At 50.3% G+C, this 21,346-nt stretch overlaps 1 protein-coding gene across 2 annotated transcripts; it reads left to right on the forward strand.

Moving 5' to 3' along the window:
- Window positions 1–128: 128 nt before the first annotated feature.
- Arhgap1 (Rho GTPase activating protein 1) lies at window positions 129–19,350 on the forward strand. 2 transcript variants are annotated; one of them, XM_047519463.1, is made up of 13 exons: window positions 129–243; window positions 3,729–3,900; window positions 4,079–4,174; window positions 10,624–10,711; window positions 14,514–14,645; window positions 15,390–15,476; window positions 15,666–15,764; window positions 16,081–16,188; window positions 16,271–16,347; window positions 16,545–16,622; window positions 17,111–17,239; window positions 17,430–17,533; window positions 17,660–19,350. In XM_047519463.1, the coding sequence occupies exons 2-13, from the start codon at window positions 3,768–3,770 to the stop codon at window positions 17,846–17,848; spliced, it is 1,320 nt and encodes a 439-aa protein (XP_047375419.1). In that variant the 5' UTR covers window positions 129–243; window positions 3,729–3,767; the 3' UTR covers window positions 17,849–19,350. The 2 variants fall into 2 exon arrangements, with proteins under 2 accessions (XP_047375419.1, XP_047375418.1); XM_047519462.1 differs by having other exon boundaries at window positions 164–277.
- Window positions 19,351–21,346: the final 1,996 nt, after the last annotated feature.

Raw genomic sequence — 21,346 nt, forward strand, 5'->3', positions numbered from 1 at the left:
GCCACAAGTCGGACAGTTTTGCTGTCCCTCCCGGAGGCAGGCTTTAGGCGGGCAATGTGGAGGAAGTGGGCGGGGCTCCCGGGACCATATTTAAATCGGGCAGCGAACCGGAAGCTGGTTGGAGGTGTGGCGGAAGTGGTTGGGGAGTGAGGCGACCCGAAGGGGGCGGTTCCCGTTCCACCGCGGAGCCGGATGTTTGCCGAGCTTTGACAGGCGTGGCAGAGGGAGCAGTACCCGAGCGCGGTGAGCTGCGGGGCTCCGGGTTTCTCTGGGTCAGGTACGGGAACAGAAAGACCTGACCTGGTCTTCTGAAGGGATGGGGTCCGGGTAGGAAGGACCCGAGCAGATCTAAGGAAGGAAAGTGGGGGTTGGAATTGGGCCTGGGGGCCTGGGCTTTCCGCTTCGGGGTTTCTGCCCCACTTTGGCGCCTGCTGGAAGAAGACAGCCTCTTTCGCTGACTTCTTCCTGCTCTCCCCAGGGCAGAGGCCAGACCAGATCTCTACCTTTGAGCAAGCCCGTGAGAGGGAGAAGCCTCCCTGATCCCATTTGGCGAAGCATTAAGAACGAGAAATTTGGGAGAAGTGTTCCACCCTGCTTTCATCTCACTTTCTTAATTTGTGAAATGAGTTAATTACACTCAGTCCAGATTTTAAAAAACTCAATGCATGTGATTGTGATTTAGGGTCTTGTTATTGTAATGGGGTGAGATATGCGTTTTTCTAATTCTGGAGCCATAACTAGTAGGCCAATGCAAAACCAGGAAAAATGATTTCAAGTTTCTATCTCTGGTCTGCATAAAGGGAAGATTAATGGAGAAGAGATTTTTAGTTGCTTTTTTGAACCTTGAGAATTGCATGAATGAATTGTTTAGTGATTCCCTTTCACCAAGAGACTATCTCAGAGAGCTATTAAAATCTTGCCTCTCCGCCGGGGTTGTAGCTCAGTGGCAGAGGGCTTGCCTAGCATGTGTGAGGCACTGGGTTCGACTCTCAGCACCACATAAAAATAAATAAATAAAATAAAGGTCCATTGACAACTAAAAAAAATGTTTAAAAAATCGTGCCTCTGTAAGTTGTATGACTTTCAGCAATTTGCTTATTTTTTTCTGCTTCTCACTTTCTTGGAACTGTAAAATGGGCCCAGTAAATTGGCTCAGTAGTGCATGCTGGACCACTGCTGTTTTGAAGTTAATAGCTTGTGTCCAATTCATGTCCCTCAACCATATTCCCTTCTCCACTTAGGAAAATAATTCATTCATTATGTAATTCAGCTAATGACTGAGCACCTGCCATGTGCCAGGCATTATTATGAATAGGTTTTTTGTTTGTTTCTGTGGTACTGGGAATGGAAACCAGGGCCTTGTGTATGCTAGGCAGGTGCTCTACCACTGAGCTGCGTCCCAGACTTTGAGTAGGTTCTTAAATAGTGATTCTCAGAGGGTTTGTGGACCCCTTAAAATTTTATGTAGGTTTCCATACATCTGCTGACCGTTTTTTGTTTTTTTTTTTTTTTTTTTTTTGGGAAAAAAGTCCACAAATGCCATCATTTTGGACCACCATTTACCAAAAGTTAAAACCCCTACCTAAAGTGGATTCTAAAATATTTGGGTTTATCTGTTGCAAAGGGAAAATTGATCTCAAGAGTGGGATGTATTTTGCACAGAATGGAAAAGGATTTGCCATTCGTTTTTATCTTAGGCAGCCAGTGTACGTCATTTCCACTACTTTATCTTACGCTGGCTTTTTTTCTTTCACTGGCTTTCCTTACTTTCCTGCTGTTTGGAGCTGAACTTCTGGGCTCAGAGAATGCAACAGCTGTATGTTGGAGAGGGGGGAAGGGAGGTTGGTATGGTATGAAGGTGGGAACCATTGTGATTAATTATGATGAAAAAGGAGATTACATGGGGGAATTGAGGGAGGTCAAGTTCAGAAGAATTTGAGGAGGAGTAACGGGAAAAGAAGTGGAGTTCAAGTTCAGCTTCCTGTTAGATGGTGTCCTCTCTCCTTCACATATAGCTCAGCATCTAGCTGTTACTTCTAATCCTGTTGTTCACTTGAGCACAAGTTATTTCTTAGAACTGGGGAATTATTTTTCTGGGAGGAACCTTAGCTTCCACAGATGAGGCTATTTAGGCACAGGATTTTTGCAACTCATTGACTTAGGCAGGACAACCCCAATCTCCATGTACTTGATTCCTTCCTTTTCCCATCATCTCAAGCAGCTACTGTGTGCAGAAGGATTTCTCCTGAATAACTGTTAGTGATGATGGAGCCCCTGGGGCTGAAAGGATGGAGAAAATGCTCCGGCCTAGAGGGTTTTGCTTTGAGCTAGATTCTGTCCCTCTCATTCAGTCATATGCCCCTGTTACGAACCAGCCCACAGCCTCCTGATTGAATGGGGGAGGAGCATGTAGATGAATGGGGTGAATCTCTCAAGACTGAGGATGGCCTACTTTGGAGGGCTGAGGGTTGAAGAGAAGTGAGGGAGCTGGGCATAAGAGTAGGGTTCAAGAGTGCTCTCTGAGAGAATATGGATAAAGTCAGGGGAGAGGGAGAGGAGAAAGAAAGAAGAGGACTCTGGCCCTTTGACTGGGAGCTTGAAACAGCTTTTTCCACTGACTCAGCTTGGTTGCCCTGGTAACGGGGTGGTTGTTGCTAGGCACAGGGAGCGGACTCACCATCCAGAGTCCTTGGCTGTGAAGTGTGAGGGATGTTGTCATGTCGCCTCAGAGCCCAGTCTGTGGATCGGGATGACAGCTCTCTCCTTCCTACCCACCCCCAAGTTCTATCTCATCTCCTTATCTGTGCTGCTGATTCTCTGACCATATATGTCATTTTTTTTGGGCTCCAGGAATGCAGCAGCCCTGAGAGCAACCTCTTTTAGGGTTGGACAAATGGGTTGAATTAAAAGCCCTCCCTCACCCATCTGGTGAGCTTTTGGTGGGAGCTGGAGGTGATTCCTATAGGACTGAGGGCAGAGGGTACCAACTACTATAACCAGGTCCCAAACTGGGGAAACCTGGTTTCAGTGTCAGCTCTTATTCCTCCTTCCTACTTGTTATCCTTGACCTTACCTTGGCACTCCAGTTATCACTAACTACTCCCTTTCCCTCCATTTCTTCTGGTACTCTGTCAACCTTCCTACCTTGAAAGTGGTATGCAAAGCCTCTCGCAGGTCTTAATATGGAGACCTGCAGATTGGTCTACTGGGATTGGCAGGCAGATTCCATCCCTGTTGTTGGTTCCTGTTGTGGGGCAAACTTAGCTGGACTGTTCAGCCATGGCCTTTGTTCTGGGACCTTGTCATCTCTGGCCAGTGGGGAGGGGTGGAGAAGACAGGACACAGCCAGCTGTTTTCATGCATGCCCTTTGGATCTAAATCCTTAGATTCCTTAGATTCTTGTAACATCCACTGGGACCCCGAGCAGAGACCTCTACCCTCTGCAGCTGGGACTGCACTCCAGGCCAGTTGTGTGGTAGGCAGCTCAGGACCTGGCATGGATCTTCCTATCCAGCTGAGGACCTGAGGGGAGGTGCCAAGCTGTGCCATCTTCTGCCCCAGCTACCTTTCCTGACAACATGCTCCATGGAACTCTTGGCAAGATGAGGAGTGATAGGGGCCCTACAAGGGAGCCAGGGAAGGAAGAGTGGGGCAAGAGGGCTTGCAATAAAAATTATGGCAGGTAAAAAAAGGGAGTTAGTGACCCTCCACCTTTTTACCTCTTCCAGGTTTGCCTTCAGGTTCTGCCACAAGGGACAGATTTGACGATGGATCCACTCTCAGAACTGCAGGATGACCTGACCCTCGATGACACCAGCCAGGCTCTGAACCAACTGAAGTTGGCCTCCATTGATGAGAAGAACTGGCCCTCAGATGAAATGCCAGACTTTCCCAAGTCAGGTGGGCACTCCCCCTCCTGCTGAAGGGAGAGCCTAGTGGGGCAGCGTGGGAGCAAGCAGACAGCCCAGGGTTGGGCCAGGAAAACAAGCCTTCCTGAGGGGAGGGCCAGCAAAGGTGCATTGGGGAAAGCACTGTATCAGCCACCTGGATATGTCCCCTGATTATGTCATTTATCCAGATGACTCCAAAAGCAGCTCCCCAGAACCAGTCACACACCTGAAGTGGGATGACCCTTACTACGACATCGCTCGGCACCAGATTGTGGAGGTGGCAGGTGAGCACACCCAACCCTGCACTTTTTTCCTCATAATTTGTGCTCCTGCTTTAAAGAAGTTGACCCCACATACCATAAGGGAGAGGTCTTGGGGGCATGTTGGTGTCCCCAGACCTTGGAGCTCCTCAACACATGTATCTTTCTTTAAAAAGCACAGACTTGATTGTGATTGCCACTTGATAGGTTCACCCATCACGGCTTCCTGATCTGTGATCCTCTTGTTTCCATTTGCAGATGATATGTGGGAGGCAACATGGCCTAGTAGCTTTGAAGTCAGAGAGTGCTGGTTTGATCTCCAGCTGTGCTCTCTGAGCAGTTCCTCACTGGGTCTCTGAAAGGATTACAATGATGAATGTATGTCAGGGCTTAGTGCTGAGTGAGCGCATAGTTGGCCCTGAGTAAGTGGCCTTGCCTTTTCCCTTATTCCATCCCCTTTCTTCCCCTTCCTTCCCCTTGACCCTGAGGTCAACTTTTCCTCCTCATCAGTTTTTGGAGGGGAGCGGGCATACCAGTCCCTCCTGGGAAACCATACCTCCAAGGATGTCTGCAATGGACAGAGCGTCCTTCCAGAAGTGCAGGTTAACGTGGCTCCCTGGAGTATCAGGGTCCTGGCAGATATGTACCCTGCCTTGAATGGGTGCAGAGCCCCACTTGGGTCTCTGCCTCAGGAACCTTCCTCCTTCCTGTGCATAAGGCAGGACTCAGAAGAAACCTGGAGCAATAGGTAGTCAGTCATGGATAAACTGGCTCCTGTCCTCAGGGTCCCACTGCTAGAAGAGGCAACCTTGAGGCTAGGCAGCTACAAGCAAGCGTGACAGCTTAGCCCCTGCTCTGAGGGAGTCACGTAGATTGCAGCCCCTGAAGTCCAGAGTGGTACTGATGGATGGACCCTGAGAGGAGCCCCATGCCTGGAGGCACTGGCCCTGGGGAAGCAGCAGGGAGCTCCAGCCCTCTGAATGCTGGGCTGAAGAGGGGTGGGGCAGTTGAATGGGTTGCTCCTAAAGTGTTTGTGTTGACTGCCTGGGTCTGGGTTGGGGACCTTGACCCTGACCTCTCTCACCCTTGCAGAAGCAAGGCTGAGAGTTTCTTCCTGACCTGGTCCTGACCTGGGCCCAGGAGAGTCCCCCTGTGAACCTGAATGCAATGTGGGGATTCTAGTGTGAAGGAGTCTGCCTTGACAGCCTCCTGGCCTTCGTGATTAAGTCACAAGGCAGAGCTGGAGGAAACTGCCCATCCCATCTCCACAAGCGTCCCCTTGTTCCCCACCCAACAGAGCTGTAGCATTTTTCTGTTTCCCCAGGGTTTGACGAGCCTGAGGGGGCCCAGTCAGGTAGGTGTTAGTCCTGGTTCTCTGTGCTTGGCCTCTCTGGGCTCTGGCCTCTGGGACTGTTGATCAGGAAGGGCTCTTGGTGAAGGCTAGTGGGACTAGCTTAATTGCAGCCCCACTCTGGGAAACTGGGAGCTAGTGGTGCCTGGGAGCCAGAAATAGCAGAGTTTATGGGAAGCATGATAGGATAGAGGCTGTGTGGGGACACACAGAGCCCAAAGAGATGGCGCTCCAGGGACAGAGGGCCCTTGTCCATATCTGGCCTGGCCCCTGGGTGGTGGTGTCCCCATGTGCATGCCTCTCTGATTGGTGAGAGTAATTTGGATTGGCATTGTCCAAGTGAGACTGGTTCAATGAGCCCACAGTGATGTCCCTGGCACTAGAAACCAGAGAAAGAGTCCATGCAGGAGGAGTGAGTGGGCTGTGTCCCCAGCTCCTCTGCAGCCTCTGTTGTCCCTGATAGCAGTGGCTATCGTGCTCCCCAGTCAAATTTGGCTCAGTGCCAGTGGGTTCTTTCCAGTGGTGTGCTGGTAAATGTTTAACAGGAGACTCTCTGGAAAAGGGGAAAAAAAGACCATTATTTGAAGCATTTGCAGTTTCTGTCACAACTGGTTTCAAGCTACCAACATGGTATCAACTGACTTGCAGAATTCCTGACAATTTAACAAATGTATGTCTCCAGCACACCTTCAACTGCCAGTCCTAGCCCCTACCTAGTGTCCTTGGCCTGCTCTGCAGGTTGTGGGTGCCGGGGCTGGTCTGGCAGTGTCTAGAATACCTGCCGGAGGAGCTGTCCTGTTGCTGATTTACACCCAGGCCACCCTGGGAGAGTCCTGATTGGTATCTGGGGAATGCAGAGGCCTCGCTCTTGGGGCCTCATCTTGCTTTCCACACACCCATGCCTCTCCTTGTTGAGCTCTTTCCCCTGGTGCTCTGGAGACAGCAAAACTGCCAGCCTAGCCTCTCCCTTAAGTCTCCAGGACAGAAGCTGGTTTCCTTCTGGGTCAGGTTGGAGTGTTCTGTGCCTCTTCATGGCTTCTTGCAGCAGCAGCAGCTGCCATGCCTGCTTCCAAGCTCCAGGCCATCCAAAGACTTGGGTGGTAGATCCTGCTTTAGGGAGGAGAGGGCAGGGGTTAGATCCTCAGGTTGCCTCTACTCTCATTCCTTCCCTGTCTGGGAGTTTGGACATTGGACTTCTCACTGTACCGTAGCTGTCCTCCATCTACCCGCTTCCTCGCTTCATTTAGTGTGAGTTCCTAGAACAATATCACTGAACTCTGGAACCAGCCCTGGAGTCAGTATTGAGTACCCAGTGAGGAAAAACCCACATTCCCTCCCTCAAGAAGCTTACAGTCTAGGCCTGGGGGTGTAACTCAGTGGTAGAACATTTACCTAGCATGTGCAAGGCCTTGGATTTGATCCCCAGAAAAAAAAAAAAAAAAAAAAAAAAAAAAAAGAGTTTACACTTTAGTGAAGTCATTCTTAAAACTGGTCGCAGCCCTCTTGAGACTTGGAAAGGTATCCTCAGGGTAGGTAACTCTCTAGAAAAAGTGTGCATGTGCTTGTGATAGTTTTCATATAACATCAGGGAGTTGGTGGATCTGCTGAGCACATTGGTGGAGCTCTGGTTGAGAACCTAAAGCCTCTCATTTCAGGTGCTATGACCCACTGAGAGAGGGAACCACAGGCCTCTGAGCCTCACCCCAACTGCTTCCTTAACCACTCACTAGCTCTTAACATTCCAGAGCCATGAGAACTCACAACTTTCTGCCCCAACTCCTCAAATCTGCCAGACAGTGAGGGCTGTCTTATTAATTGGGGGGAGGGAACAATCTCTTGGAAGCCCCTACACTATCCCCAGAATTTCCCTTCTTATTCTAGGAATTTCCTCTGCTTAGAGTGGGAAGATAGAGTGCCTTATCTTCACAGGCTCCTGGTGGGAGACCCAGGGCTTTCTGAAGCTCCAGATTGTGTGACCCGGCTGCTAGTCTAACCGTGGTCCCTGTCCCCTGCCCCTCTGTTCTTCCTCCTTCATGCTGGAGCTGGTGAGAAGTAAATTGGAGCCAGCACATAGCCCCAGAACCACTCCAGCACATGAGGGTCTAGGCTAGGTACAGAAGAGAGAAGGTGGCACCTGGGCCTTCAGAGTCGATGTGCTGCTGGAAGGAGCTGTACTTCCTCTTCACACTGGCATACTGAGGATTCTCTGCCTGTTAGTTGGGAGAAATTCTGTCCCAGGCTTTGGGAAACTCACTGTCTAACACAGTCTTAACTTGTAACCTAAACATGGGTAGGTTTCAGAAAAGAAACTGTGTTCCATGTTCTAGTGACCTGTGACTTTGTGCAGGCTTCCAGCACTTACTGAATACCTGCCACATGCTGGATTGGCACTAGAGATTTAAGGTCGAACCAGACACAGTTCTTATCTTCTACCTACTCAGGAACCAGGAGGAGACAGGTGCTGTATGAACAGTTATATGAGAGCATCAAAGTGTCATGACAGAGGTTGTGCTGGGAGCCATGAAAAGGGGAAGCTAACCTGTCTGGGGGAAGGAGGGAAGGATATAGGCTTCAGGGAGGAGATTAGATTGAGTGTCCAGGGGTCATAGGAGTTAACTTCAAGAAAGAACTGCCTGGTATGAAAAACAGCAGAAGCTGAACCCAGCCTGGCGTAGACAGGCTTAATGCCTCTGGGTTGAAGGAGTGTGTGGTATGAGTGTGGAGTCCAGAGAGTCCTATGAGCAATTTTCAGGGACATTTATAGGACCAGTACCATGGAATATATCTGGGGTTGGATTCAAGAGGAAAAGAGGATTCAGTGCCATAGTGTTGGGGGCAGATAGGTGTTTATAAACCCCACAGCTAGATATTGGGCAGGTTGGAGGCACGGGGTTGCAAGCATGTTTCAGGGCTTGGTGGGCTGGGCCTCAAACAGTGACCCAGGAAATTCTTAGAGGGTACTGGCTGGGACTTTCAGGGCCCAGAGAGCCAGGCTGTACTTTGGGTAGAAAGAGGAATGGTCAGGGACTGATACAGGGACTATGACTATCAGATTGCTGGGAGTGAGGTTCCAAATCAGGTCAGAGCACCAGGCTGCACAGCCAGCATGGACAGGGCTGCCCTAGTTACATTCCGGAAACCTCCTTCTACCCTCTAGGGAGCCCTGCCTCAGCCCTAGGGCAAAGGTAGAGGGTGTTGGCCATTCTGCAGCAGCACTGACTCCTGGCCTCCACCATGGACCAGGAGGGGTCAGCAGGATCATGGCTTGTTAAATATGGGGAGACACTCGGGTGAGGGTAGCTGTCCTTAGTCCTCTGAGGTAGATGTGGAAGGGCAGAATTTCCCTTCTTATTCTAGGAATTTCCTCTGCTTAGAGTGGGAAGATAGAGTGCCTTGTCTTCACAGGCCTTGTCTTCACAGGCTCCTGTGAAGACATTAATGGCCCCATCAGCTGTTCTGGGGGCCCCTGACCCATGTTAACCCTGAGGAGCATATCACTTTGGGGACAGTAGCATATGTCTCAGGAACTTCCTGGCTTTGTGATGAATCCAGGTGGTCAGACCATCAAACTGTTGGCAAACATCCCTGAGTGAACACATTACCAGAGGTTTACACACTCCTCTGAACTCCATGTTCTTTAGATTCTTTTTTTTTTTTTTTTTTTTGATATTTTTAGTTATAGATGGACACAATACCTTTATTTTATTTGTTTATTTTTATGTGGTGCTGAGGATCAAACCCAGTGCCTCATACATGCCAGGCAAGCACTCTACCACTGAGCCACAACCCCAGCCCCTGTAGATTCTTTGATGTGAAAGGATATAATTTTTAGAAGTGTGCAGAGGTCAGTCAGAGCCAAGTGTGATCAGTCATTCTAGTAGTATAATCAGAACTTGTTGTCAGTGGTTAAAAGTGAGACATGACCATTAAGTAACCAGGCTCATTTCCTCTGTGGCCTCAGACTTCCTGAGAAGGTGGCTTGAAGAGATTTTCTAGATACTTGTGGCTCAGAGTGGCTGCTTAAGTGCAGACAAATTTCAAGATGACTGTTTGGCAAGATAATAAATGCTTTAGTGAATGTGAGTTTTTAAATTGAGGTAAAATTTATATAACAAAATCAATCATTTTGCCGGCCCTGGTGGTACACAGTTGCTGCAATCCCAGCAGCTCTGGAGGCTGAGACAGGAGGATCACAAGTTCAAAGCCAACCTCAGCAACTTAGCAAGGCTCTAAGCAACTTAGTGAGACCCTGTTTCAAAATAAAAAGAGGGCTGGGGATGTGGCTTAGTTGTTAAGCACCCCTGGGTTCAATCCCTGGTACCAAAACAACAACCACAAAAACCACAAAAAAAAAAACCCAAATCAGTTATTTTAAAGTATACAGTTTGCAGGTATTTAGTATATTGCCAATGTGTGCAGCTGATTCCAGAACATTCTCATCACATGTGCCTGTAGCAACCCTGTGCCTGTTAAGCAGTCCTTCCCCACCTCCACTCCCAGTACCTGGAAACCACTAATTTGCTTTCTGTCTCCAGGGATTTACATATTGTAGATAACTCATAAATGGAATCATACAGTAGGTGCCTGTTTGTGTCTGACTGCTTTCACTTAGCGTGTTTTCAGGGTTCATCCATATTAGCATACATCAGAACCTCCTTTTTTTTTTTTAATGGCCAATGTTCTGTTGCATGGATATACCACATTTTCTCTATCCATTCACCCATTGGTGGGCATTTGGGTTGTTTCCTCCAGGCATTACTTTTTAAAAAAGTGATGTTGTTTTTTGTATCCTGGCTCACTGACCCTGAAAGAAACCAGTCCCTCTTTTTTCAGTGGCGCACCCTTGAGCAGGCACTGCCCAGAGGAAGTGCGCATGAGTCGCTCAGGCCCATTATTGGTACAGGTCTCCAGGCTGGCACCTCTGTGTTCCTCATCCACATTCTTTTTTTTGTTTGTTTTTTAACCTTTATTTACGTATTTATTTGTATGTGGTGCTGATGATTGAACCCAGTGCCTCACACATGCCAGGCAAGAGTAGTCTACCGCTCAGCCCCAGCCCCAGCCCCAGCCCCATTCTTTTGGTTCATTCAAGCCACCAGGCTCCATCTTTCTTCATACCTAGGAGATGACAAGTATGGGCGGAAGATCATCGTGTTCAGTGCCTGTCGGATGCCCCCTAGCCACCAGTTGGACCACAGCAAGCTCCTGGGGTGAGTACCATAGGGAAGGGGCATGGGACCTTTACCCAGACCCTCAGGTAGCCTACAGCCATTTCCTTACTGTCTCTCCCTGCCTGGGGGACTGTGCCACCTCCCTTAATGCCTCCCCTCTTCCTATGAGGAGCTGTTTTATATCTGTGGGAGACTAGGAGTCAGACCTCAATTCTAGTCACAGAAACCATCTGTGACCTTGGCAAGTGTCTTTGAGCCTCATTTTCTCATCTTTCCAGGGGAATAGTCATCCAGTCTTCCTTCTTTATGGGGTGAGATACTGCATGTGAAAATGTCTCAAAAAATAAAATACCATCCAAATTATTATAATTATATGGTGTTTCTTATGTGGTTGTGATAGTTGGTCATCTATATTCATAATTAGTGTAATCTTATTTTGTGCCAAATTTGGTGCCAGTGCTTTCTGTACCTAGGTGGGTTCTCCTAGCCAGATAGGCATAACAGACATCTTCAAGTGCAAGTTCATAGGCTGGTTGAAGTCGACATGTGGCAGTTGTTGTTCTGATAACTGTTCACTCTCGAGCCAGCGCGGGGCCCATGTTGGGGACCAGCAGAGTCAGGGGCAGCCATGGAAGTAGGTCATTACCTGACCTCCTCCTGCCTTTTTTCTGTGCAGAGTGACCATCTTGTACTTCTTTCCTGGCACGTTTAAAGCACTCCCTAAATGTAACACTTCTGTACTGCCTAATAGCAGTTGGAGCTCATTGAGGTCCCAGATGGGTGTGTGGGGGAATAGAATGCAGGGGGTATGGGGACAAACCCAGAGTGCCACAGCAGAAGGGGGCAAGGACCCAAGTTTGGAGTCTCAGCTAGTTCCTGGTGAGCCAGGGCCAGGGGCTGAGTCCCTCCAGTGTCTGTGAATTCTTTCCCTCTGGCCTTCTGACTTCCTCCCACCATTCCTCAGGGGAGGCAGGCAGAGTCTTGTCCAGGCCCACCACGTGGCCAGCCAGGAATAGCCAAGGAGCTCAGCCTCAGGGCGGCTGAGTCACATGCCCTCCTCTCTAGCTTTTCAACATCTCTGATGTACTAGGTGATAGACTGATGGCCAGATAATAGTCCAAGTGGGAGGAAGTCATAGGATAGGGATGGGAAAGACCCAGTTCTCAGGAGACAGCTTGCTGAGGGAAGTACATCCACTCTGGAGCTTCCTCTAGGTTCAGGAAACCCTATGCCATTCCCTGCTATGGGCCCTAAATTCCTTGCCAGGCAGGTAGGTACACACATGCGCATGGGCAGAGACACACACACACACACACACACACACACACACACACACACACAGAGCCTGGTCATAGTGCTGAGTGCAGAGGCTCTTCCACCATGTATCAGGCTGTCCTGTTTTCAGTCAGATTACCTTAGACTTGACTTTTCCCAGCTCCTCAGCTAGATCTGGGGAGTTGAAATGGAAAATGACTGAAGCTTAGAATCAGAAGGTCAGTTAAACTTCAGTTGTCTCCTACTAGCTATGTGCTTTGGGACAAGTTTCTTCCAGGCCCTATAAAAATGAGAATGTGGGGCTAGGGTTGGAGCTCAGTGGTACAGCGCTAGCCTAGCACCCAGTACCCAGTAAGTGTGTGTGTGGGGGGAATTGTGTCCCCCTTACAGGGTTGTGTGAGCAGTACTAAGATAACATGCATGAAATGTCATAATGTCATTGTGTACATTTCACAGTATTACTATTTTAAGAGGTTGGGAAAATGTAAGTAGTTATAAAGAAAAAAAAGACAAGTATGAAGAAACAAAGTCTCCCATAACCTACCACCCAGAGAGAAAAACCACTCTTAATAGTTTGTGATATTCACTTCCTACTTTTTTTCTATAACATGTGGAACTCTTTGGTTAGTTTTGTATCTTATATGATGTTTTTCTCTTCTGGGCACTAAACTTTCCTCAAAGGTATCCTTCTAAAAATATTTATTGACATTTAACCTCATGCAGAAAAGAGAACAAATTGTAAGTGTGCTACATGATTTTTTGTTCATTTGTTATGTGGTCTCACTGTGTTGCTCAGGCTGCCCTCAGACTCCTGGTCTCAAATGATCCTCCTGCTTCAACCTCCCAAGTAGCTGGGACTAGGTGCCACCCTATCCAACTTACATTTAATTTTTAAAAACTGAACACACCCATGTCACCCACACCCCAGAAACCTCCCTTTGTCCCTTTGTCTCTACCTCAAACAGTAGCCACTGTTCTGACATTGGACTTCACAAATTAGTCCTGTCTGCAGAAACATCCTGTGGGGTATTGTATTTATAGATGTCACATGATTTCTTTAACCAATTCCCTGATGTTGGACAGCTTGCTTTTTTTTCCCCCCATCATAAAAGTCTGGGATGAAAGATTTCTACAAAAATGTTTCTGTTCATCTCAGAACAGAAACAAATTTATCCTTAAATTCCTAGACACAGTTTTACAGGTTTGAAGAGTATGAACATGTTATAGATTCTGATAAATGTCACTTCATTATTTATCCAAAATTTAATGACATCTATCAGTGAATGAGAAAGAATGTCCATTTTCAATATAGTTTAGCTGTTTCCATAGTTGCAAAATGCCATCCTTTTAGGTGACAGCACTTTGTAAACTGCAGAGTGCTCACTGTGGGTACAGGGCAAATTATTTGTACTTAAAATGACTGGAATCAGTAATAATTCAGCATTAGCCACATTTCATGCCTGCTTGTGCTGGTCCAGCCCAGCACCCAGGGACCAGTATTTAGTTGCCCTCTCTGGGTAGATCAAGTCATATCTGGCACTTGGTCAAATCCTTGGGCACTTGCCCAGGCATTTTCTCTCTACTCCACCTCTTCAATGTCCTTAGCATTGGGCCTGCCCAGTCTGGAGTGGCGTCCCTACTGGAGCCTCAGAGCTGGTTGGCCAACCAGAAAGAGGACTTTACACTGGATTCCCCTCCCTTTCTTGAATCATTCCATCTTTTCTTGTTCATTCCATGCATACTTCTGTGCATGCTTAAAGTCGCGTGCGTATGTGTGTGTGTTGGGGTAATAGATACTGTGTTATGCATGTAGGGAACCTGAGATGTGTCTCTTTGGTCCGCTAACAGCTTCATGACTAGAGCTGAGAATCTTCTAGCCACCTTGGTTGCCTCTCATAGGCAGTGTTTTATAGCCTGTGCTGGAATTCACAAGTAAAAGGCAGAGCTATCCCAAGGTCAAGAATGCAGACTTTGGAGTTGGACATGTCACCTCCAGCCTCCACCACAAGCTGTGTGACTTGGATAAGCACTTGACCTCTGTTCCTTGCCCTCATTTGTAGATGATAATATCAGCTTCCGTTGTTATGAGGAAGGAATGAGGCGGTGTATGCGAAGTGCTTGGCATGCCCCAGAAGCTTAGCTTGCTGAACAGGGACTCTTGTCATTATTACTGACTCAGGCCATCCTCTGAGGGAAATGTCATTCCCTATTGACTGCAGGTAGGCAAGAGGGCCCAGATTAGAGTCCAGATTTTCTGACTTCTGGTCAGTCTGATTGAGAGCTATTGGGCAGGGGGCATAGCTCAGTGGTCAAGTACTTGCCTAGCATCCTTGAGGCCCTGGGTGCGAGCCAGCACCACTGTAGAGAAGAGGAGCACTGTTGTCATCATTCTCCCACCTGGCTCAGCCACTACCCTCTGCCTCCCCTCAGTGACCGATTATGCAGCCAGAATAGCTTGGCTCATGAGGTGGATGTGGTGCCAGCAGCAGACGCCCAGGACACCGGTTTCGTCTTAACCTGGGCCACACTATATGCAGGTCAGATCTGAGCTGTTTTCCCCTTGAAGGTACCTGAAGCACACTCTGGACCAGTATGTGGAGAGCGACTACACACTGCTGTACCTGCACCACGGTCTGACCAGTGACAACAAGCCCTCCCTCAGCTGGCTGCGGGATGCCTACCGGGAGTTTGACCGAAAGTGGGTTGGGGCCTGGGACTGGTGGCTCTGGGGGCCAGCTGCACTTGGACAGGAGATTATTCTGTGCCAGTGGGAGGTGGGGCCCCACCCTGGGTAAACAGAATCTGCAGTCAGAGGGCCATTGCTTAAATCCCAGTTCCTCTACCTCCTTATTCTGTGACCTTTCATGTTATTTAACCTCTCTGAGCCTCTTTTCTTCTTCTTTTTTTTTTTTTTAACTAGGAATTGAACCCAGGGGCACTTAACCATCAAGCCACATCCCCAGCCCCCTTTTTATATTTTATTAGAGACAGGGTCTCATTGAGTTCCTCAGGGTGTTACTTAGTTGCTGAGACTGGCTTTGAACTTGTGATTCTCCTGCCACAGCTTCCCAAGTCAATGGGATGAAGAGCCTCTTGTTTTCTAATCTGCAAAATGGGGCAACAGTGACACTTACCTCAAGTGCCTACCATGAGTAGTCAAAACAGAAACTGTCCATTAAGAACCCCATCTGACCAGATGTGGTGGAGCATGCCTGTGATCCCAGTGATTTAGGAGACTGAGGCAGGAGGATTACAAGTTCAAGGTCAGCCCTAAGCAGCTGAGTGAGAACCTGTCTCAAAATGAGAATAGAAAGGCTGGGAATGTGGCTCAGTGAATAAGCAACCCTGGGTTCAGTCCCTGAAAAAAACAATAAAAGAAACCAAAGTACCCTGTTTGTCTCTTACTCTGTCCTCACCTGAGTTCCCCATTCTTTCCCCACAGGTATAAGAAGAACATCAAAGCCCTGTACATTGTGCACCCGACCATGTTCATCAAAACCCTGCTCATCCTCTTCAAACCCCTCATTAGGTGAGCAGACCCCAGGAGGGCAGGTGGCCTTCCCGTGTATCCCTTGTACCCCCAGCACATGCCCTGGGGGGCCGAGCACCTAGGGCAGACTGCTCAGGGCAAGGTCTTTGTCGGATCTGAGTGGCAAAGCACGGATCAAAGGCCTGTGGGATGGCACAGCCTGACTCAGACCCTTCCTTCCATTGGCAGCTTCAAGTTTGGGCGGAAGATTTTCTACGTGAATTACCTGAGTGAGCTGAGTGAGCACGTGAAGCTGGAGCAGTTGGGGATCCCTCGCCAAGTGCTCAAGTGAGGCTGGGGACGGGCGGGTGGCAGGACGAGCTTGCCCCGGGCAGGGAGCCTGGAGGACCCAGGGTACTGGGAAAAGGCGAGTGTCATGATTCTGGGACAGCAGACAGGGTCAGAGCAAAAGCAAGCCCCATTTCTGTCACAAGATGTGACTGAATTTCTTTAAATGTCTGTTTTCTCATGTGTAGCATGAAGTCAGGTTGTGAGGATTAAATAAAATAATCCACGTAAAACTGCACAGTGAAGGCCTGATAAAGTTGGCTGTCAGGACTACAAAGCCAGAGGCCTGATCCTGTCCCATCTGCACCTCCCCCAGGTATGATGACTTCCTCAAATCCACACAGAAGAGCCCTGCAACAGCCCCCAAGCCCATGCCGCCACGACCACCCCTCCCCAACCAGCAGTTTGGGGTCTCATTGCAGCAGTGAGTACTGGAAAGGTGGGCAGGCCAGTGGTGCTGGGACCAGGCCATGCTGCAGACCCCCTCAATGCCCTTGTCCCCACAGCCTCCAGGAGAAGAACCCGGAGCAGGATCCCATTCCACTTGTGCTCAGGGAGACCATTGCCTACTTGCAGGCCCATGGTGAGTGCCAGGGCCCTCGCCACAGTCATGGGACCACTGACTTCCAAAATCACCCACCCCCAGTTGCTTCTGGGAGGCTGCTGGGCAGGGCTGAGTTCCACCCCTACTGACTCCACTGGAACCCCAAGGCAGAGAGTGGTCAGGAAGCTGTCCACTACCCAGAGTGCTGAGACTCACCAGGCTCCACTGTTTCCCAGCTCTCACCACCGAGGGCATCTTCCGGAGGTCAGCCAACACCCAGGTTGTACGGGAGGTGCAGCAGAAGTACAACATGGGTGAGTGGTCCGGGCTCTCCAGGCCCGAGTCTGCCCAGACCCTGGGGGCATAAGTGTAGGAGGACAGGGGCACATGTGTGACTTAGGGGAGTTCTCTGCTTTCTGCCACGCTGTAAACAAGGGTCCCAGATTCTCTTCCTGTCAGAGGTTTATGTGGCATTTGGTGTCACTGCATAGGTCCCTCTTGTGCCTGGCTGTCCCAGGACTGCTGCCTTGGCTGTCAGACTCTGGGGCCCCTGGCTCGGGCTTGTTCAGAGGTGAGGGATAGCTGTGGTGTGGGGTGGGGGCCCGGTCCCCCCATATGCTCTGAATGTGCATCCCCTTGTCACAGAGGAAGAGAGGAGGCAGATGTAAGAGGTGGCTCCTGAGAGGAGGGGACCTGTGCAGTGGCTAAGGGCAATGTGGGAAAGTGGGGCCCACCTGGCCTCCACATGGGCTGCTGGCCTTAGGCTGGGTCAAGTCATCTCCAGCCTGCCTTTCCCACCCAGGGCTGCCAGTGGACTTTGACCAGTACAACGAGCTGCACCTGCCAGCTGTCATCCTCAAGACCTTCCTTCGGGAGCTTCCAGAGCCCCTGCTAACCTTTGACCTCTACCCCCATGTTGTGGGTTTCATCAGTGAGTTGCCCTCTTAGCCTGCATGTTTTCTGTCTGGTCTGGGGTTAAACTTGGGGTAGGTGTGTTTGACTATCCACCCACCACCTCTACCAGCAGGCTTGTGGGCCTGGGCCTCTCCCAGGAAGTCTGGCTGGGGTCTCCTCATTGGCCTGTCCCTGGTCCCCTGTGACGTAGGCCTGATATCTTGTAGACATTGATGAGAGCCAGAGAGTGGAGGCAACTCAGCAGGTCCTCCAGACGCTACCTGAGGAGAACTACCAGGTGCTTCGCTTCCTGACTGCCTTCCTGGTGCAGGTGAGACCACCTCAGCCTCCATTGCTCACCTGGGGGTGTAGGGAGGGAGGAAGGGGAGCTGCAGTGTGGTTGGAACCAGGAGGCTCGACTGTGGCTTCCTGATGCAGTCCCCGATTTCCCCCACAGATTTCTGCCAACTCTGACCAGAACAAGATGACCAACACTAACCTGGCTGTCGTCTTTGGCCCTAACCTGCTATGGGCCAAGGATGCCGCCATCACCCTCAAGGCTATTAATCCCATCAACACTTTCACCAAGTTCCTCCTGGACCACCAAGGGGAGTTGTTCCCCAGCCCTGATGGCAAGGGACCCTGAGCCCAGCCGACCCCCCAAACCCCTTCTCTGGTAGCCGCAGTTTGGACTCCTCCTCCTGGCTTCAGCCTCACGGAGCCTGGGGCTCCTGCCCAGGAAGTGGGTGAAACCCCAGGAGATGGAAGCTGGAGCTCGCTAACCGGGTGGCTCGTTCTCCCGCTCTGTCCAGCCCTCCTCCTCACAGGCCCTGGAGGCCGTTACCCGGGGACGTTTTTCTTCGCCTTATTCTTCTTACTGCCTCTTTGGATGCCTGGGTTCTGCCAGGCACTCCAGAGTGGGGCTTGGCTCTTCCAGCTGGAGAAGGCCTGAGCCCCTGTAATCCCTTTCCTGCCTGTTTCCCTGGCAACAGTGGATGACAAAATCACTGCCGGCTGGGCTGGTAGCTGGGGCTGGTTCGCCCCTTGGCTTGCCCTGGCCATGCCGAGGCGCCTCTGAGTCTGGTCGCTCTGCCTTTTAGAAGTCCCACCGTATGTGGGCTGGATACAGGCACCCTGCACCTGTTCTCCGCCACCGACTCAGCCTTGGGTAGTTCCACAGCTAAGGAATGACAAGGCTGGATCTGCTCCCTGTTCTGCCTCCTGGGTCTGCCTTCCCCAAGCGGAACTGCCCCACAATGTCTTGACCTGCCAGGAATGGCAGCTTGGATGACAGGACAGAGTCCCAACATCCATTTTAGTGCCCACCCCAAAGAGTCCTAGTGTTGGGGGGGAATCAGTGACTCATGCCTTGGCTGTGTCCCACATGCACAGATGTGTGGACTGTATGTTGTGGAGTTACACTTGTCCCTGCTCTGGCCAGATGTGACTCGGTGCCTCAGAATACATGGTGGCTGCCTCGTCCAGGTGGGGACTCTTGGAGGGAGTAGGGTGGAGGCTCGAGTGACCATAGGAGGGGCAGAGATTTTGCTAATAGTTCAGCCCCTGCCAGGTGGGATCTGCCAATCTCCTGAGGGAGTGTGGAGCCCCAGTGTCGTCTTGTCTTTCAGAAAACCTGGCCCCCAGTGATGGTCAGAATCCCTCATTCCACTCCTTCCTAATGGACCCTGGGGACCTCATTCCTACAGCCTTGTACCCCCGTGGCAGGGAAACTGCAGTGACCCTGCCCCTACAGCCATGGCCAGGCAGGGCAGCCCCCTCTGCGAGCCATGTGGGGCTGGGCCAACCTCACTGGGCTGTGTCCCTAGGCCACTGGCAGATGAGGGCCTGGAGCTACTGCTGGTTCTGTCAGCCCAGGTTTCTAGCCTGGCCCAGGCGCGGGCTGTTCTGCTCTCTGCTCTCCTTTGTATATCAAGTGTTGCTCACAGCCCCATTTACTGGGGAGCCTTTTCGATCTGTCCTAACTTTCTTTGTCCCCTGCCCTGCTGGGCTGTACCTGGGGGGTGCTTGTACTGTGAATCAAGTGTTCACATTCACACCTGATGACTTTTGTGGCACCAATCATGTATTTCACCATTTGCACTTTTTATATTTCAATAAAAATGGAGATGAAAATCTGCCCACCAGGAAGTGAGGCCTGAAGGCTCAGTGTGATGTGGTGGTGGTGGAGGGGCTTGGGAAACCCCCTCCCCAGCTTGTCTGCCCGCTTCCTCATCTGACTCAAGAGGCCAGCTTTCTGACCATCTTCCAGGCTGGGAAGTATCTTCAGTCACCTTCCATTCCTGCTCCCGCAGCTTCCAGCTCAATGTGCTGTATTCTAGGCCTCTGCTCCCAACTGGAGGGTACCAGAAGCTTGAGGGGAGCTCTAAGGCAAGCAAGGGAGAAAACTAGGGTGGGCTGTGGCAGACACTGGATGGGTTTAGAAGTCACACTAGGGTTTGAATTTTGGTTCCATCACTCGCCAGCTCTAACCCATGAAGAGGAACTGACCTCACCTCTGAGATTATTTTCATCAGAAAATGGTTCCTGTGATGTGTATGGTATGTAACAGAGTGCGTGCTCTTGACCGTGAGTGAAGTGACACTTTCAGCTTGATGTGGCAGCTGGGACTGAAATCCCCACCTCCTGACCTACCTTTCTTCCCACTCCGTCCTCAGCCTGGGAGGCTGGGCTGTTCTCCACCTGCCGCCTGGCCACGGAGTCTGTGGAAGATCTGGCTTCATTTCCTCTTCAGAGATTTGCCTTGCTGTACAGATTAAGATGGTAAATGCAGGGCTGGGGGTGTAGCTCAGCGGCTGAGTGCTGGAAAACAACATTTTTATGTGTTTGCTACTCTTTTTTCAGTACTGGGGATTGAACCCAGGGACACTTTACCACTCACTGAGCTACTTTCTCAGTCCTTTTTACTTTTTGTTTGGAGACGGGGTCTTGCTAAGTTGCTGAAGCTGGCTGAAATTTGTAATTCTGCCCCAGCTGAAATTATAGGCCTGCACTATCACACCTGCTGCCAATTTTTTTTTTTTTTTTCAAGGTTTGTCACTGAGGGTAGGACAGAATTCTACTTAGCATAGTCGTTAAGGTCAAGCTCCAGGTGTTGCTGTGGGCTTGGCTGCTGCATCAGGAGGCCATGGTGGCCCAGCTGGGCCTGCCTTGTTCTCCTTTCTCACTTGCTAGGCAGAGCTGCAGGATGGGCGTTAGGAGGGCGACGAGACACCGGCCTGAGATCCAGGAAGGTGGTCCCATTGCACAACTGTGGCCTCCGTCCAGGTGCCTTGAGGCGGGAGACTGGCAATCTCCTCTTGCTGGCTCTTTTCAGCTCCAAGCTGGTGACTGGAACATGGAGGCAGTGACCCAGGAAAGTAGAAGAGCGGAGTGAGAGACAGGGAGAGCTGTTTACTTGGGTTGGGCTCCTGGCAGGGCCTCTGCCGAGTTCCTAAGTGCCACTTCACCAAGGCGTTAGCAACAGCCGTCTTGGGGTGGAGTACGGGGAGATGTCTTAAAGGACTAGGACACAATTGCTGGTCATGAGACACTGGACATTTCACTTTCTGGAGATCCCAAATTAAGGGGGAGTCACAGGACAGCCTTTCCATTTCTGACCCAGGGGGTGGACAACTGCCCTGCCTGGTTCCATGGTCAGTGTCACCTGTAATTCAGTAACAAGGGCTCCCTTACCAGCAGGAGTGAGCTGACTGTATTCTAAGCCCCAGGATTGCTCTGAATTTAGAATTTTTTTTATCACCACCCCCCTTTGTTTTTGTCCTGAGGCATGACTTCAACCTGAAGGGGGACAGGGTACAATCCAGACAGCAGCTGCCCAGTTCTGATCAGGCAGTTCTCTTGCATCTAGAAACATCTCTGCCTCTGGGGCTGGCTCTACCTTCAGCTTGCCTCCACTACCACTAATGGCACAAACCAGGAGGAAAGGGCTGGCTCTGCCAGGGTTGGCATGCCTACAGCTAAAGCCCCCAGACCCCTGCACACCTCTCCAGCTCTTCATGGCTTCTCAGAGAGCCAGTGTCCTTGCTGGAGTCATTTATGTGATCAGGGCATCAAAACAAACTTGCCAGGGCCCTCAACTTCCTGCAGTCCACTCAGCCACAATACTCTCACTAGATCACTCCCT

This window comes from Sciurus carolinensis, chromosome 11 (genome assembly GCF_902686445.1).
Source record: "Sciurus carolinensis chromosome 11, mSciCar1.2, whole genome shotgun sequence".
NCBI lineage: Eukaryota > Metazoa > Chordata > Mammalia > Rodentia > Sciuridae > Sciurus > Sciurus carolinensis.